The 20,400-nt window shown below is 33.4% G+C and overlaps 1 protein-coding gene across 1 annotated transcript in view; it reads left to right on the top strand.

Moving 5' to 3' along the window:
- Positions 1–3,148: 3,148 nt before the first annotated feature.
- The window catches only part of LOC100573073 (T-cell leukemia homeobox protein 3), a 43,072-nt gene continuing 25,820 nt past the window's right edge, over positions 3,149–20,400 (top strand). Inside the window, exon 1 of the mRNA XM_003242988.4 lies at positions 3,149–4,325. Within this exon, the coding sequence (XP_003243036.1) occupies positions 3,692–4,325 (634 nt within the window). The 5' untranslated portion in view covers positions 3,149–3,691. The remainder of the gene's footprint in view (positions 4,326–20,400) is intronic.

The following is a 20,400-nucleotide window of genomic DNA, read 5'->3' as shown; positions in this document are numbered from 1 at the left end:
TATTTAAATGTACTACATATATAGACACATTCATATATTATATTATAATATTTTATACAGGTATAGGTATATATAGTCATATTGTTTTTGTGTAGAGGATAGGTACATCATTTTATTTAAAAATGTATAAGATTATAATATAATACTTATTTATGCATACCTAATACCTGTATCGGGCTGTATATTATATTATTACATCGAACACTTTATTGTAATCTAATAATATAATATAATATATTTTAATTTATGGTCACGATTATGACATACGTATGTATGTACGTAGGTACCTATCTATGATAAAAAACAAAAAGAAACACATTTGAAGGCGGGTATCAGATTTATACCTAGGAAATTACTTTTTGTTTTCATTTCCCATTTCATATAGGTCTACACATACAGTCAGCTATTACAATCACACGATACGGTATAAAACTGAAAAAATATTCCATCCTCTGTATATTATATATACCTATATACGACTGTTGTAATATTATAAAAATAAATTGCTTTTATACCAACGTTAAATTATTTTTTTTTTTATATGATATAATATATATGTACCTATATATATAATATATATAGTGGTGTATACTTAAAATAAATGGAAATTTCGCAGTTAAACGTCATATTTAAGAACAATGTTAATTCGGATTAAACCTTTTCGATTTGTACTTAATATTTTTATAGCATGCGGTAGCCATAAATCTATCGTTTTACCAACCATCTGACGCACGGTATATAGGTACACCTATAGCAAGTATATATATGATATTATATATTATAGTCTATGTGTAGTGGATGGAGATTCAATTACCTACAGAACAAATGCGCTGTATATAAACGGTTGAGTTAGTATAATTATTGTTGGAGTTCTGTGTTTTTGATAAAATAACAGTTGGCTTTAACCTTGGGATATAATGTGTAATATTCAGCCATAATATATACATATATGATATGACAAACGTTAAAAAACCATTATTCGTCTAAGAAGTTATAATGTAGGGCCGGATATGTAATTGGTTTTTCAAATGATATGTACGAGCTCGTATATACGGCAACCCTCTTAGTCTTTATATTATTAGACGGACTGGTAATAAACATTATATAGGCACTTCTTATATTATGTATCTAGTAATAATAAAAGTTTTTTATTAACTACGTTTATCATCTTTGGGTTTATTTACAACTCGTGCGCGTAACCCACCATTATAATTTTATAAGAAATCCGTAGACTTGAGCGTATATAATATTTTGACTATAGTATTATTATTATACACACACACACACACACACACACACACACACACATATAATATACATAATAAATCAAGTGCCCTCAGAGTATGAATTTTCTTACTTTTAAGAGACACGTGGAGATGTGTAAAAATATAATATTTCCACCGTTGCGAGTATAATTTATTCGTATTATGAATATTATGATATAATATAATATGCGTATTATGTATCTATGTATATTATGTATTTTATGAAATTTCGGTTTTTTACGTAAAAGTTATCGTATATATTACTTAATTACTATCAGAGACTACCTACATAATAGTATTCGGTTATATTATATTCGGTATATTATACCCTCTCTGTTCGAAAATTATAACCGAATACTACCGGCTCATCTTGAACCGCAATAGTGCGTATTTTTGCAGAATACCTACTACTAAAGTGCTAAATACAAAAACAAGAATGTTTATATTATATATTTTCACCAAGTATATAAATTATTTTCCATATTATATTCTATTCATATGCCATACCTACGTTGTGTATAGTACTCGTTTTAAAAATAAGTCATATCTTTTGTTAGGATTTAACTGATAAAGGCATATATGTATAACCTATATGTACCTATACTTGTATCATTAAAAAATAGCTTTAACACAGAAAGTTAATAGAGGTATCTACCTACCTACCTATAACTGAGTACAAACTATAGTATCAATATTTTAAATAATATATAAATAAAAAACACAGTATTAAACATCTATCAGAAATAGTCTATTCCGACTGATTTATAATCTCAGCTTTTTTTTGTTTCAACCATCACCTGTTCGCACATTGTTATGATCGCTCTTCGATCCGTGGAATAACTTATATATTCCAAGGATTCTTTTGTCACATATCTATTATGCACATACATATCTTTTCTATTATTTTCGTTATTCCTCTTTCGTATGCAGCCTATTTTGCGTCTCACTCGCGTACGACCGACGATCATAGTCTTGGTAAACTTTATTGTACGATATATCGTTTGAAAAAATTGTTAAAAAAAAAACTATAAATATTATAAATTTATAAATACCTCCACGCTCACTTGTTAACGTCTCATACATTTTATATTATATAATATTGGACCAAGTGTATTCCATATGCACCTAGCTCCATAGTCCTATATATATAAAGGTATACAATTCGGATAGGTAAAATCTAAACTATCCTCGTCGTACCCAATACTATACATAGGTATACGCAATAGCTGTGGGTTTTCGGTCACATCAAACGCTGCGGCAACGCGATGGTAGTAATAATAAGCGTTAAAAAATCAGTGGTGCAGGTGCGGCGGAAAGCAATAATAAGCTGCAGCAGAATATGGGACCGAGCATCGCATATTATTATTATATGGGTACCGTCACTATATAATATAATATTATAATATGCCGCCACGGCGCGCGCGGGTGGACGGCGGCGGTATGCGGAGCGCGCGGCTCGGATTAATTTTTTTCGACCGGGCCGAAGTGGTGGCGGCGGGCGAGAGGCCGCGGTGGCCGCGCGCTTAAGTACGGCCACCAGCCGTACACGCCGTGAACACACGTATAGGTACTATTGTACGAGCGGGCGGCGAAGTGAGTTTTTGTGTGGCCGGGGGGGCAGTGGCGGAGGAATACGCGAGGGGATCGCGCCCGACGCGTTGTTAAATGGGTTTTAATATCGTCGTCGTCGTCGACGGCGTCGTCCGCCGCTCCACGGCCAAGTCCCCTCCGCAGCTCACTCCATCGTCGACGGGTACTGATTTCCCGCGCGCGCGCCCGTCCGCCAATCGGAGCGCGGCCGAGGCGGTGCCCGGCGGACGCCCATCTCGGCGGGCGGCGGTGACGGTGGTCGGCGCTGCCGCCGCTGCCGACGTCGTGCGCCGCCTGCCACTCGCAGTCCGTCGCGCACACAGTGTCCAACCGCGCCGCAACGCATCGTCGCACGCACACGCAAGCGCGCTTCAACGTTTTAATATTATTTTTTTATAATAATAATAATTGTTATTATTATTAGTATTATCTGTATACACTCGTCGTGCGGACGCGAAACACAACGGAAATAAAAAACGATTGAAAAAAATATTATATTATTATCGTCGTCGTCGCTTCGTGCGGAGATTCCCGTCACCATATTATACTGCGCACCTCGTTCGCGGATTCGATGCGAAAAAACGGAACCGCTTCAGTCGTCGCCGTAGTACTCGAGATGCGTCGGTCGCGTTGTTAACACCGCTTACACAATATAATATCACAGGATCGCCTATATAATATATAAAATTTCGGATCTATACAAACGATCGCGATCGCTCGTTCATCGCGACTATTATATTATAATATACTCTCCGTCGAGATTTAGTGTTCGAAGTTTTTTTTTCGCGTTGCTAACGGACGTCGTCTAAGCGGAAATCGTCGCCCCCGGCGTCAACATGGTCGACGAGACCAAGTGCAGTTCGGTCGAGGACGGCACGACCACGGACGAGGATCGGGACGTCCGCGTCGATTCCGGTGCATCGGACGAGGAGCTTTGTATGGACGAAGAGGACGAGGACGATGTGTCGTCCCCAACCTCGGCGGCGCCCGGCGCCCTGACGTTTGGTATATCTCGTCTGTTGGCAGGCGGCGGTGGACGCGGTGCAGACGATCTGGCGTCCAAACGTTCGGCGTCCTGCACCGGCATGGCCGCAGCCGCCGTGTCCGGTCCCGCAGAGGCGCTCGCCTCGCTGTACGCGGCCGGGCACCACCACGCGGCCGTGTTCGGACTTCACCACCACCTGCACCAACAACAGCACATGGCCGCAGCCGCGGCCGCTGCACACCAAGCAGCCGCTGCAGCCGCAGTGGCGGCCAACAAGCCGACCGACGACAAGACGTACCTGCAGTACTCGGGAGCAGCGGGCGTTATCAAGGTCCCAGCGCACCGGCCGCACCCGTCCAACGGCGGCGGTGGCGCGCCCGGTCCGATGCAGTCCCCCTGGGCCGCGGCCGCAGCCATCGACCCCGTGTCGTTCATGCAGCGCAACGCTTTCCTGTTTGCCGCCGACAAGAACCGACTCGCAGCGGGTACGTAATTTTCCTTACATAATGTCAACCTCATAATATCTGTTTGGGTATGATAAGCATTATAACAGTGTACAGTGTACACATAAGCTATATAATATTAATTAGTAGGTAATTAATATGACGTTTAATTTGTATATAATATCATAATATGGTATAGCCACAGTAGCTGGAGTAGATTAGCTATTGTATAGGAATCTATAGATCCAGCAGCCTGCAGGTACCCTGAATTTCAAATTTGTACTACTTTCAACCGTAGGTATTAGAATATTGTATCAACCCGCAACTTAAGTTGGATGGTATATACCTGGTTCAATTGAATCCGAAAAAATACAACTTCTAGCCAAAGACTATTATCCTTTCGATTCATGTTTTTCATTCCAGAGTGATAAACTGCAGTGGGTACGTCAGCCTCGCACACCGAATTAATAACTTTACATCAAACCGTACCTATATAGGAGGCACATTTATTTATTTTATTTTAATTTATAGTTACAATAAATATAATATAGGTACCAACTTAACAGAGTCCAAGTCTTATTGCAGGAGTTTTATTATTTATATATATAATATATTATATAGTATATATAGGTACATTTACGTACTATAAGTGTATACCTATAGATATTGCATTGTTGATATATTTTATATTGTCAATATTATAGTCATTATCAAAATGGTCTTTTTATTTAAATTTTTAACTCGATATTTAGTAAATTAAATTTTTTAATAATATATATGTTATATGTAGGTACATCGGTTAGATCAATTAATACTATGTTTATTACGACAACTTTATATAAGTTTATATAGGTATAATTATACCACTTTCACGACGCATATTATATACGTGTGTACCCACGTTTTGTAATACGCTATATAAGATACCTATATGTTCGTGTATATTTGAATGTTTTTTTTAATTTTACAAAATAAATCTACTTTCTCTGATTCACAATAATAATAATTAAAATAAACGAAAAAATCAAATGATCGTGAAGCTTCATATAGGTATAGGTACCTACCTCCACAATACATAATTAATAACTATACCAATTCACGTATAATAGGTATATAATTGTATACCTATATATTTATGTACCTATAGTAGAATATGTTATGTATGAATATTTTATGAAAATTGTCTTAATAAAACCTTGTTAAACCCATATTATAATTGCAATACTTACAAAACTCTTTTATACGAACATACACATGCATAATATATTATAGGTAGGTACCTAAGTATACCTACATATTATTCTGCACTGTGTACTTATATATATATATATATATATTATATAGGTATAGGTACCTCATACGCGTGCTCTCATTACTAGTGCTCAACACGTTTCTGTGTTATAGGTACACGAGAGCATAACGAGTGTAGCAAAAACATCTCGATTTGACTTAATTAGTTTAGGTACATGCTGTTAATAATTTTTAATACTTTGCGTGCCCGTGATCATATTATATAGTCTGAATCTAATTAGAGCCGGTCAGTCAGCGTATTATTTTTCACAACCGTTTCGTATGGGCTGACAGGGTAACTGATGAGCGTACCTATATATGTATTATGCAGAATGACGTGCAAAATATTATTGGTGTCACACACATATTAATATGATATCACCTACCGGTTGAAGCTCAGGGTAGTAATTTTTTTCTGTGTTTATATACGTTATAGGCCTATAAATGTTATGAGTAAAAAGAATCGTGTTTTTGTTTATAATTATCTATTAATTTAATTAAAATTGTATATATACCTTATAGCCTATTATAGGTATTATAATATAGGTATATATGTTATATATTATATTATACAGGGTGAGACATTGCAGTTTTATTTTCTCCCGCAGCGTGTAACGCACATAACGGAAGACATATATAAATGCAAGAGCGCTCGCCCTGTATAAAAGTATTAACATATTTATATAGGTAGGAATATATATATATAACTACGATTTTCTTAGTGCAATTTATCGCTACACATTTCAAAACGATAAAACAAAACACAAGTTTCTTCCTACTCTTCGTTCTGATTTTATGCATAATCTAATCAGAGTAATGGCCGTGTATTTAGTTTTGAAGCCGTGACTAATTATTCTAGACGTGGGTTCTATAAAACGTAATTTTCTTTTAATGATCGCAGTTACGGTATACTTAAATATTAACACCTCAGAACTTCATCACTGCTGTTGTATTAATTTCCTTTATTCGCGCATATTGTTTAACTACGTGGAGTTGGTATTTAAGAAAAAAAAATAGTCCACTGCCTTCATACTGCACCCTGAAAGTTATTATATTAATTATTAACAAATTTTAATAGTCTCAAGCTTTGACTTTTTTTTCTTCAATTTTTAAATGAAGGCTGTATAATGATTATACCTTTAAATACGATTTCACCGTTAATAATTTAATTTCAGGCATATTTCCAAAACGAAATATTGTTTTCTGTTTAAGGAAACGCCTGGCTGTTTAGTTGACATGCATGCATCTACATATTTTATGTACATTTTAAACACTGTACCGACGTACAACTATTATATTCATATATAATTAAATTTACCATACTTGAATACGCGTGTATATTTAGTTTAATTATATTTATGCTGTTTTGAGCATTTATCCTATTACTGCAGGCGTTTGAAATCTCTCGTCATTGCTCTAGCTGCAGGCGCACGTGCTGCAGCTGCGGTGCAGTAGCGTCGGTAGCGATACATGCTCTGCAATGTAACACCATTTTTTCGTTGCCTTAACAGGCCTAAACTTTACACACATTATAGCGTGTTTTTTTTTGACACCTGTATATATACATACGTAATAATAAAAAAAAAGTAAAAAAATAAAAATAAAAACACAAGTTTACCATCATACATATAAATTATAATATTCGGATCAAGAGTAAGTACGAGTTGATGGTACGTTGAATGATATACAATATACCTAATATGTTTGTTCGGCTGCATAGCTGCAGTATACTATATACTTATTGAAATTATTGTATTATTATTTAACATTCGTGTTACTTTCGTTGGCATATTAATATAATATAAGTAGGTATACCAACACATATACGTATGTACATATGTATAAAACACGTTTTCAGCGTATTCAGCAGTGCCGCTAAAAGTCATTTACGCTAAAAACCTGCCACGTATAATTACCATATACGGCTGCAGCTATAATACCTTCTACTTGTAAATAATATACCTAATGTAGGTTTAAAACATTAATTTCTTAGTTTTTTATATGTAATTCCTTAGACGTGGTCTGGTTAATTAACGTAAACTGTGAGTTTAGAATAGCTTCGTGAAACACAGTGCCAATTTTTTTTTTTTGTCACTTATACGCGTTGATTACTAATAGTTTTTCGTATATAGCTTCTGACCAATATTCAGTAGTTATGCATACCTATTGCTTATAACTCATATTTCAGTATAAATTAAAGTCTAGAAATATTGTTTTTTAAATATTTTTTATGTTATTTTATTCATTAGTCATTAATCGCTTAAATATAAACATATAATATGATATTTATTACATTTATGTATATAAATATAGCCATATAGGAATAGAATTTTATTTATTATTATTAAGTAATAATTTATGTCCAAACATCGAAACTAGGTACGAGTTGCAGCTAACAAGTACTTATAATATAATTGCGTATGTATATAATATTATATATATAAATAAAATCGTTTTGTATCATAAGTATATATATAATTTTTTAAAACTGGCTCAAAAAACGCTTCGGGGATGATCGCGTGTTTGACTACCGAATTACTCGACAAACGGAATTCCGAGTAACATCGGTAAATGTATAAACGCATGTATATTTTATATACAGTCTACTGTCTGTACAGTTTGAAGATAATTACAAGGCAATCTTTCACTGACAGACAGGCCAACAAATCTAAAATACGATTCTCCTTCTCCGAATATATAATTTACACATATGTAGTACATACCTAAACAGCGACACACTCGCTGCGTATAAGAGTACAAACATTATATTACCTATATTATATTAGTTGGTGTGTATATTAAATTTGTAATTTTATAAATATATCCATTTTGTACGAAAGAAAAAATTATACGTCGCCTTGAAACGTTTTGGTTATTAAGGTGTAATCGTTCTGCAGTTTCTATATACATATTATGTCATTTAAAAATAATCATTTCATATCAAACGAATATTATTATACCTGCTAGTATCTATGTATGTATGTGTAATATAGGGTTCGTTGCAACCGTATTAAATACGTTTCAAAGGTGTCGGTAAATCTATTTGAATTGCATGTACATATTAGGCAGGCACCTAAACATATTATGTGAGGTCTACAGGTAATCGACACACTATTTGTACGCCTATATAATATCCTAAATTAATTATTTATCGAAAAGGAAAAAAATCAAGGGGATTGGAAGCGGTGATTTTCTGTCTTTGTCGGTAACCACGTGGAACACACGAATTTAGACGTGTTTTCATTATAATAGGTACCGATTGAACTAGTGAAGTGATAACTCTAAAATCAGATTTTTATTTATCGTCATGTCTTTATTTGAGATCGACTTTCCCGCATTTTGAATTTTATCCCCTAAATCTTAAAAAAATTCGTACTAAAAAAGGAAACGGTGTTTTTACATTTTTGGAGAAGTTAAAATCAAAAAATTAATAAATCTAGGAAAGTCGATCTCAAGTAAAATAGACGACAAATTCAATTCTGTTTTTTAAATAAAATTCTTATCACTTCATTTGATCAATCAGTACGTTGGATTGAAAATACGTCTAAATTCCTATGTTCCGTGTGTGTTAGACAAAGACAGAAAATCAACACTTTAAATCCTCTTAGCTATTTATTATCCACGTAATCGAAATAGGTGCCTAATAAAATAAACTGCAGGCATTTTTTAAATTTTTTGGTTTTTTGAGATTAATTTTAATCCCTTTTTTTGAAACGGGATTGTACATTAAGTGACAATGAGTACATTTTTTACTTATTTAGACCTAAATTGTCTATTGTTTCAGACGACAGATGATAAATATCTTAATAAAAAAAAAATGTGTTTGTTTTTTTGTTAGGTATATAGAGTTTTAATTATTGCTATTTTCGTAAAATTATTGATCTTTTTTTTTAACATTCAATATTTTGTGTTTTAGCCATTTTCGTTACGTGGTTATGGTAATCAGCTGTGACTTATAAGACGCAATAAGTATCTTACAATATCTGAAAACAACTTAACGACTAAAATATTATAAATTATAATATTAAATATTTAAATGTATACACATTTATATAGATTGTGTATAGATTTACATTTAAATGTCCATAATATATAGGTACTATCATTAAATATGTCTATTATTTACCGTTATTGATAATTCGTTTGCGGGCGCTGCAGTAGTTCCTATGTTATAATTTAATGGCATATATAATAAGTATATTATAATATAGCAATCATTTAAAGTCATCGATTATTGCAAATATAAACACGTTTAAAATTTAAATTCAACGTTTATTATTGTCCCGTCGACAATTAACACCATGCCCTGTTTGCAGTGTAATTTGGTATAGTTTTTATTATTTTTTTTCTTCTTTTCCGACGCGTATAATTTATGCGCGAGTCGCTGTGGCGACTATTGTCGAAACGACGACGTTTCCATACACATTTATCCGTATTCTGATGGTGTATACATTTACTTACTTATGCGCGTGTGTGGTACATCGGCTGTACCTATATTTTTAATGAAAAAAAATGTAAATTTGAACGTATTTTGCGTGCGTCCGACGGTCCGCGTGTAAGATCTCGCGGTCGTTGTTTCTGCACCTGCCCCGCGGGGAACGACCTAAAAAACGCATAGTCACAACAAGACGCGTGCGAGTCAGTTGTTTGTTCACACGTTACCAAATATTCTGATTCACACACACACACACACACGAGCACACACACACGTGCATGCATACGCAGTGTCAATTATTATTACATTAATCGATTATAAATTGGCTCGAGAAGAAATATAAAAAAAAAACAGCTGTGAAAATAATATATAGTAATAGTAAACCCGCGACTATCGAGCGCCATAGTGACGACTTCTAATAAAAATGTTATATGCGTTACCTAACCGACTATAGAAACCCGCAGATATATCAAATTCAGCGTGATTCTTTTGACAGCGGTATCATTTTTAAAAGTGTTAAGTTTTGGATAATTTTCCTATCGGGAAGCTCAAGATATATTACAGTTCATATAGTTATATGTATTTAATATTTATTTCCCCCTTACGAGACTACAATCAACTTTTAACTTTTTTACTATCACTCATTTATTGGTTTGCTATTTTATACACGGTAAACATCAAATATAAAAATACGTTGATACTGCTTATAAAATAAATAAATTGTATAACGGGATATAACTCGCGATAGTTTTAATGCTGCACCATTTAAAAAAAATAAAAATAATCCGTTCCAGCGAGAGAACTCTCCTTGGACCGACGAAAATTTGTTATTCTGCGCATCTCCACATGTCACCTTACCATAATGAAACCGGTTTCGATGGTAGGGTTTCTAGTCGAGGTTCGTAGAATCAACGTGTTCTCTCGCTGGATAGATAGTAAATATTTAGGTATTTATATGACGTGTATAATATATTCTAATATGTTTATGTATTATGTATCATAGCTTAAAAAAAACTTTTAAGATAGGTAGATTGCCAAATCAAAATTTTTCACCGAAATATTTAATGGAGAAAATTACGTGGGCAATATAATAACATGAAATAATTGCTCTTAGATCCAAATCTTAAACTTTTCGAAAAACAAAATTTCGGGTTAAAATCAATTGGCCTCTTGAAAATGATGGTGTTTGCTATTATAAGAATTTTATGTGATGGCTAAACATTTTCTACAAACCGTGTTGAGAATACTCAAGCAGACGCATTATACAAAGCTCGTGGTGAGCTTGGTGTGGACTATGTGTGTGCGTGTGTGTGTGTTTAGGCTAGAATATATACACCGTGTGTATAATATTATACTCTCCATTATTATAGACGAGGCGTCCTTCTATCTGTCTCTACACATATAATAATATACTTATATATGTATAGGTACAGTATAAACCTGTCCGGTTTGCCACTCGAAACGCATCCATCAACTTCGGTTCGCCCGAATATAACCGTTTATAACCGTTGTTTACGACGGTTTAAAAATGATATTTCAGTATTATGCGCACTTTTCGCCATTTTTATAGTATATACTCGTTGTATATATATAAAGGGTCGTGGGGTATTTTATTTTATTTTTTATTTTATCGACATTTTATACGAACCTGCGAATCCGAGAAGTGTGACTCTGAGCGCAACCACGCGGTGAAGCTACAGTATAGCATTTATAATTTATATATATCGTCGTTACTCGTTACCCACATCCCTTTCTCATAAACATATAGTAGGTATATATATATATATATACTATATGTACTATATATTGTACTATATACATAATAAATATTTACCGTATCCAAAACACGTATAAAATCAAAAATATATACCTTTTTCGACTGGCAATTTAAACGTTGTGGTTTAAACGATCTACAGAATGTGGAATGTATAAGTGTATGACTACCTATATATATATAAATATGTTTGTACATTCAGTAATAGCGATAAATATATATAGATCATAATATTATATTATGTATAGCACACATATTTCGTTCGATAAATATAAACACAGCTTATTGAACATATTTATATGCATATGCTTGAAACCCTTTTCGTGTTCTATATAATACGAACATCACGGTGTATGGAAGTCCTGTAAATAGTTGACCAAATATCTGTGATTCCATATTTCCATATTGTTATATTATACATTTCAAAATGAAAACACTAAATAGATTTTTTATTTTAGTATATTTTGAGGTTTGTTAGCGCCAGAAATATTTTAGGTCGAATTTGTTAAAAATAAAAACTAACAAATATTTTAATAAAATAAATCAAATTAATTATAAACATACCTTTAACTTGAACTATTATAATAAGTGTATCACAGCAGTGCATACGAATAACGGACAATGACCTTATTAATATAACTGTAGAAGATAATATAGACACTCATTTGTGGAGGGAAAAGTGTCACTGACCAATCATAAAATAAACACTATTACATAATAGTGTAATATTTTTGATTCACTTTGTTACGTTGTAAAATAAGAATAACTAAAACACCTGAAATAATAAACGTTATCAAACGATATCATATTTTTATAGTAAAATATTATTTGGCTGTCATGTTGGATGACATAATTGTACACATATTTCGCAGTTAGGTTAATATTACTCTTATATTTGTAGGGGAGAATAGATAATTTTACATGTAGATATCTTCTTCTTCTTCTTCTTCTTCTTTGGGGTTTGTCGGTATATCAAAATAAAATGTATAATATGATATTAATGCACACACACACACACACACACACACACACACATATATATTATATTTATATGCAGTACCTATTGTTATTATAATTTATATATTTTATATTAAAAATAATATGAAAACAATTTCCGATGATCAAAATACACACTTTCAGGCATCACTGTTGAAATAAATTTTATTTGACTTTTGATTTATCTATACCCACGCGTTTTAAACATATTTCATCTGCGGTTTTCTCGGGAATCACTGCCAAGATTTCTTTTAAGGTGATGGATGGGACATAAACTGCAGTTCAAACACTATATATTATATACATATATATAGCGTACGTGATGTGAAAAAATAAAAGCAACGCGTTTTCGGCGCAGAATATTATGAACCCTGCTGTGCACTCGCCCGTTTATTCTAGCGGAGAAGCTTTTTCCCTTTCTTCTTTTATCGAACGTTTTCAACATTTTTTCGGAGTCGGTAAAACATACACTACATTATACTTTTACCCGTATAGGTATATTTCATCATAATGATTTTGGGCGGTCCGTTACCCATATTTATAAGAGTATAATATTATAGGTACAATATTATTTACGCAAGCTTAACCACGATATCTATTTAATTCGAGTGTATTATAATATTATAATGAAAAAACGACGGTATGTGTATTTCGTTTAAGTATAATAATATAATCAATGAATGAAATTAAAAAACAAAAAATAACCAATACAAATATATTTTAAGTATGATTGATTTTTTACGAGTAACAGGTACTAATATGACACAAATACGTGATTGTACAATATGTACATATTCGAATACGTGTCAAAAATATTTTAATATTATGGCAATATTTCAATTCGATAAATATACATAATAAAATGGCCATGAACCATAACATACATTTCATGGTACCTATATATTTTGGGTTTATCGGTATATATGCGTATCATGGTACGTGTAAATATAATATTATGTGCACCTATGGAACGATGAATTGAAAAATGTATTATTACATCACGAAATTATTATTATTATAGTTGTAATATAAACACAAAATGTACTCATTTCGTTTAAAAATATGACGAGAAAGCAAAAACAAGCACGTTTAAAATTGTATAGAAAACGTGGCATGGTAATTTTATTCAAGGAGAATTGTCTATTATATTTATAATAAATAATAATATTATACCTAGGTGTATAAAATAATATTATAATAGGTACATATTATATCGTGTCTTTCGGTATTATTAATTTGCTATAATATTATATACATAATAGAGGTATCTACGTTTTTTAAATTGTTAAAAGTATTTTGTATACTCATTCAATTATAATATTCGTCGGAAAGGGGAGAGGTACCTTAAATACATTTTATACAAAAAACTTAATCAGAAGGGATAAGACTGTTACTAAATGCTGTCTGGGAAATAAATTAAAATATACCTACCTTATAAATATTAGTAGTAAGTATTTAGTTATAATAGTCTACAATATAAACATTATAGTATATAAACTGTATATACAAATTAATGCAATTCCTCCGTATAATATTCATAAGCACAGTAATATGTTGTATTTTTTTAGTCCGAAGGTTGTAAAAGGGGTTAATTACTTGATCTCGGAGAATTACTTAAGCTTCTAAAAATTATTTAATGATTTTTTCGAACAAGAGCAAAGGCTAGAAATATTTTATTAAAATATATATATAACCTAATTAAAACCTACCGATGTAAAATCGTTCCCGCTCACCATCCACGAAACAACCCTAATATAATCAATTTAATTCTCAACGCTAAGGCTATTCTTAATATAATTAAGAATAATGACGCTATTAATCAATTTATATTAATCGATCTTAATCTATTCATGTTATTTCCCTCATATTATATTCATACATTTTTCGGATACATTTTTAGTGGAAAATTATTTTTTATTTTTTATAAAAATCTATTAACGTTAAACAAAATTACCTAATCCCAAGCATGGGAACTAGGTAGATAGCAATAATGTTTCGAATTAAATTGTTCTTTCGTGGCCATTGGTGATGTCATATTTTGTTTTCATTGAGAAAAGAAAAAAATAATTAAATAATGAATAATAAATAGTTTCCTATATTTTATAATCGAGGATTTGTAATGATTTATCATTTATCTCGATTAATTTAATTATTTTAATTCAATGCCACTCCTGCCCCAAGAGGACCTCCCGATAACTCTTGTTTCTGTTTTTTTTTTTTATTTATTATTTATTTAGTTTTTAACTAATTGACATAAGTCTTTTAAAGAAATCAATTAGCGAATATAAAATTGTGTAAACATTGGAATTAAAAAAAACAGTAATTAGATACTATAGTGATTAAAAAACTAACTTGATTTATGTGACATGTCGATGAAATATAATTCTTATTTTGAAATGAAAAAAGAATTTACTTTATTTTGGTAATATTTAAATTACTCCATATCTGTTTGAAATCGATATATTGATGTCTAAATATAAGTACCTATACAATAATTATAGTATGGTAATTGGTAGTAAATTATAGTTCATAATATAATATAGTTATTTTTCAATTACCGTTATTGTTTTTATTAGGTAACACGTTCCTGGGTCTATTATGTGCGGCATTTGATTAAAATATGTTTGATATTGATTGTTCCTGAAGGAAGTGTATATACAGGCGGACGTCTTCGTTTGTCATTAAATATAGTTGCTAATGATATTTTAGTGTGGCAAATTCCAAGTTTAGTCATGTATTATATATTATAATAAGAATTGTTGGTACAATAATACATAATATAAATGTCATAGATGCACATTGTATAGGTAGCTGTGATTAACGGTTCGGGTCGGTTGCTCCTTGAAATTAGATTTAAATAATATAATATTTCCTATATAAATATGTAATAACTAATAACCGAGGTGGTGGATAAAAAGCATTTTAAAGTCAAAGGCCAAACGAATATGGGTAAAAACTCACACTATTTTGTTCACGACGCAATGGTACAGAAGTAGGGAGAGGGGATGGTGATACATTATATACACATTATAATATTATAGTGCGGGCAACTCGTTTCCACAAATTACGTGGTGGCAGCAGTGGCTGGTATAAAATGAAAGTTTTTGGCTTTGTCGTCGTCTTCGTCGTTGTTATAAATGCGAAACGCTTTATCGAATACTGTGCACGTGAAGAAGAACGCGAGCTGTTAGGGGGAGTGTCCCGTAGTCCATCACCTTGCACCACCCGGCCCCATAATCGCGCCCGACAAACGACCACGTCGAAATTTAAGCAAAGTATTAAAACTGCAAAGTGATGGCCTTCGCGCACGAGCCCTCTTCTCGGTATACTTCAGCGTAGTCGTATTACATCCGCAGCAGAGGCGCTGCGTCTCTCCCTTCTATACCACACGAATCCCGCCATACCGACATTTTCCCGGCAGCCCGACGAGATCAAGACGGATACGTCTCCTCTCTCGTCCGCACTATCAACGGCAGAGTATGTCGGTCGCAGGGGGATTTCACCTCCATATTCTCACTTAGGGCTGGGCTAAGCACGTATACGCTGCATAAATGTATATATAGGTACGCATATTATATATATTATATTATTCTTTCGCAACAGGCCCTTAATTTAAAACCGTGTATGCGTCATATTATAACGGTATGTATTTGTTCAAATATTATACGACTAACTAACAGGGTGTATCCACCCTATCACGAAAATTTGATACATATTTTAAATGTTATTTCAATGTAATATAATCAGATATTTCTGATACACTCAGATGTAGGTAGTCTATATTATTTTATAAAAGTACTTCATATATCCACTGCAGCGTAGATCATTATTTGTTATATTGACATCCATCGTCGTTTCGTCAGTTCCCTGGACATTTCATACTGAAAAATAGTTGTATTGTACAATCAATGTTGAGTCACAAAATTTCACAAGGATTCCAATATATTTGGATGACCCTGTGACTTGTATGTAATACTCATCAGAGTCACTGTAACAGCTAATGCGTTCACGCAGATAAAGGTTTTGGCATGTTTTGGCGTTATATTGAGATTTTCAACAACTACAATTAAAAACAACTTATAGGTAACTATATAACTTTATTTTGATTTTGATAGCTGTAATCAGTCAATCATATTGGCGGGCGCTCGGTTGGTGGTCGGGTGCTGAAGAATAATCTCAAATAGAATATTTGAACAACGTTTTGAAAACTTCGTGTACCTACACATTATGCTGCATGTAGAAATCTTTTTCCCTGCATAATATATTATAATATATTATGTATTTATAATAACAATAGCTGGAAAGATCTGCCTAAATAAGCTCGCCCTATCTGCCGCACACTGCCGCAGAGCAAGTGACAAACGCCCACACCGCGGCGGTATAGTTTTGGAGTTATTAAATTTTTACGCTGCAGATTTTGCGCATGCTGTAGTTAAATTTACCGTGCGGGACCGTCGCGGTCGTATTATTTATATTTAATAAGGGCGTGTTTGTAATATACAAATATAATTATTATATGTTGTATCGTATATACAGATCTGCGAGTGTGCTAAAGTCGGGAGTTAGTAAGGGGTAGGAGCGGGTCATGATTTTCGCATTGTGTACGCGTACCGTTTTTATTACGCCCCCCCTGAGATGATAACTATATTTATACGTATACGTAGTGTATGTAAGTACGCAGTGGGTATATATATATATATATATATATTATATTATCGTGGCGGTGGTGTATATAAATTATTATATATACCGTTTGAATTATAATAATATCGTTCCGCCACCGCCGCAACAACCGCCATCACAGCCGCCGCCGCCGCTGTTGTTTATCGATCCCGCGCGCACAAAACATGGCCGGAAACTTTGTGTAATAATATTATTATTATATATTATTAAACAGAACGCGCTTATACGTATATATTGACGACACACACCAAAATGGCTTTACATATTATTATTATAAGTTATAACACGGGAACTCATTATATTATTAAGGCGCACGTATTTTATATACACCTCACCGCCGCCGCACCGGTGTAGTATATAATAATATTATTATGTTGTATAGCGATATTACAATATAAACGCTCTTCAGCTCCTCACCCACCCCCCCATGACGTCTTACCACGGTGGATGTTGAAATTAGACGATTTATTTTTAAATTAACGTAATATTTTACTCGTGTTTTTTTATTATTATTTTTTATCCTGCTTTCTTTAAACTCGTGTAATGGCCGTCGTTAATCCGCCCCCCCCCCCTACGTTCGGTGATAGGGTGCACGCGCGAATATACATGTATAATAATATAACCGAGCAATTACATTAAGGAGGGCTGCGGGAAATGCGAAAAACGTTTTTATTAAAACCGGTAAAAAAAATAATACGAAACGTCTTAAAAATATGAAACGGTGTAATGACCAATTAAAATTAAGTAGGCGAAGTATATCTACCTATATAATATATATATATATACGCATTTAATACCACGAGGTGGATTATGTTGTTTTTTCCCTCCCGCACTTGAAAGGCCTTTTGCAGCAAACATTAAATGCTGCTGTATAATATTAGTATAGTCAACAAATTATATTACTTTGATATATAGTTTCACGTATCGTAAATAAAATGCGTATAATACGCACCTAAAAGAACGGAATAATAATGATAATAATAATAGTAGTAAAACTCTTGTCCACAAATACATACCTACGCTGCCGTCGCGGTATTGTTTACGGTCGTATATAATAATATATAATAATTAATAATAATAATAATAATATATAGCGGCGGGTCGTATCATCATTTTACCATCCATCAGCGGATTTATTATGGTCGTGACGTGAAAGCGGTTTTGACGTCAAACGCTCGCGGGAAATTAATGATTCGCGAAAACCGACCGGAACTTGATCAATGGACTGGGCGAACCAATATACGTCGAGTCGCGCTGTTGCAGTATATTTATATATAGATTACACGCCACACGGGCGGTACTTATACCGCTGTAAAGGTATATATAGTGCATGTATTATTTTATATCCGATGTAAGCAAATCGTATTACGTTATACCTACCTATAATATTATTGTAATGAATTGTTCTGCTAAATGTGTACAGCGTTTAAAACATCGCTTTGGTGTTATTTGCATGAGCGAGGCCGTCCAAACGTTGTGTCACACGCAACACTATAGGCGTCTAATATACATACAGAGTAGCGTCCTCTTAAGGCTCGGAGTTGACAATAAAATAATATTATTTAGATCTATATATACGTACCTAACGTATGCGGTCCATGCCGATTGCGTAAAGTAAAATGTGCATAACCAATAGCTCCTGCGGAAATATAAGCCAGGAGAGGGGGTGGAGTTACCAGTGATAAAAATATTAACTAAAACAGCGAGGGGGGGCATAGCCTCCCCGGATTCGCCTGCGGGCGCCCTTGCGGATTGCTTATATCATAATATACTAGAACTAGACTGCATACGTATCTATAGGTATACATTAATTCAGTCTCGTACCTATTACATTTTTCGAATCGTTTAACAGGTACTTATCTACTATAATTTAATGATCTTTTGATGTTTCCGATGCCCAGAACGACCTTCTATGAGTAGTCTCCAACGTTCCTATGTAAGCTGTATGTCTCCGCGGTGCAATAGCTATAGCTGTAGTGCATCACATTTATATTTTTAACCGGTCTATCTCTATGTAATTTATTACGCTTAAAAATAATTGTAAGACTATAATATTATGTACAATCTTCGTCGTCGTGTACACACGTGCAGTAATAGCAGTAGCAATATATATAATGTTATATAGGTATTATATATTATATATTAAAGAGGTAGGTATTACATAATGACATAGGGATGAATCGCGTGCGCACGCAATCACGAAGACTTTGTAGTTATGGTGGGTATACCTTTAATAAGTAATAATATAATATTAACAAAAAACGCGTCCGAAAAAAATAAATCCTATTATTTTTCATGTCACCGCGTGGTCGAATTATAACGTTTCCGGCTACCGTCGCGCAATACCTATACATTATACTTACACAGAAGTTATAATATAGGTGTATCGTATATTCGTGTACCTATATAAAATAATATCATTACGCGTGCGAGGTGGATACCTTACTTATACCTACGTAATATGAGTGCATGTCTTGGACACACACACACACACACACACACACAAATATAGTGTATCGGATTATTCATTTTGTGGCGCCAAAGATAATTTTTTTTCTCACTCCTCCGTCTCAAAATTATCTAAATAATTATACGGAAATTGTATATCATCTAATGTAAGTAATAAGTATATATATATAGGTACGTTTGGTACGATACGCAGTCGCCACATAATAATACGATGGTAGAATAATAATAATATATACTAATTTATAACGGATTGTCGTCGTCGTCGTTTTCGTTAACTACACATCGTTTAATTAGTCAAGCGCCGCGTATACGACCAATTATAATAATATCTTTACGCAGATAGGTACATACATTATATAAGTTATAGATCGTGACGTAATGAAATTGTGTGCGGCATAAAATACGCTCGTACTATGTACAAGTATATACCTAATGGAGGTATTTTTTTAAACATGAACCACTTGCTATCT

Source organism: Acyrthosiphon pisum, chromosome A2 (assembly GCF_005508785.2).
Source record: "Acyrthosiphon pisum isolate AL4f chromosome A2, pea_aphid_22Mar2018_4r6ur, whole genome shotgun sequence".
NCBI classification, from domain to species: Eukaryota; Metazoa; Arthropoda; class Insecta; order Hemiptera; family Aphididae; genus Acyrthosiphon; species Acyrthosiphon pisum.
This window is presented reverse-complemented; position numbering and strand designations above follow the sequence as displayed.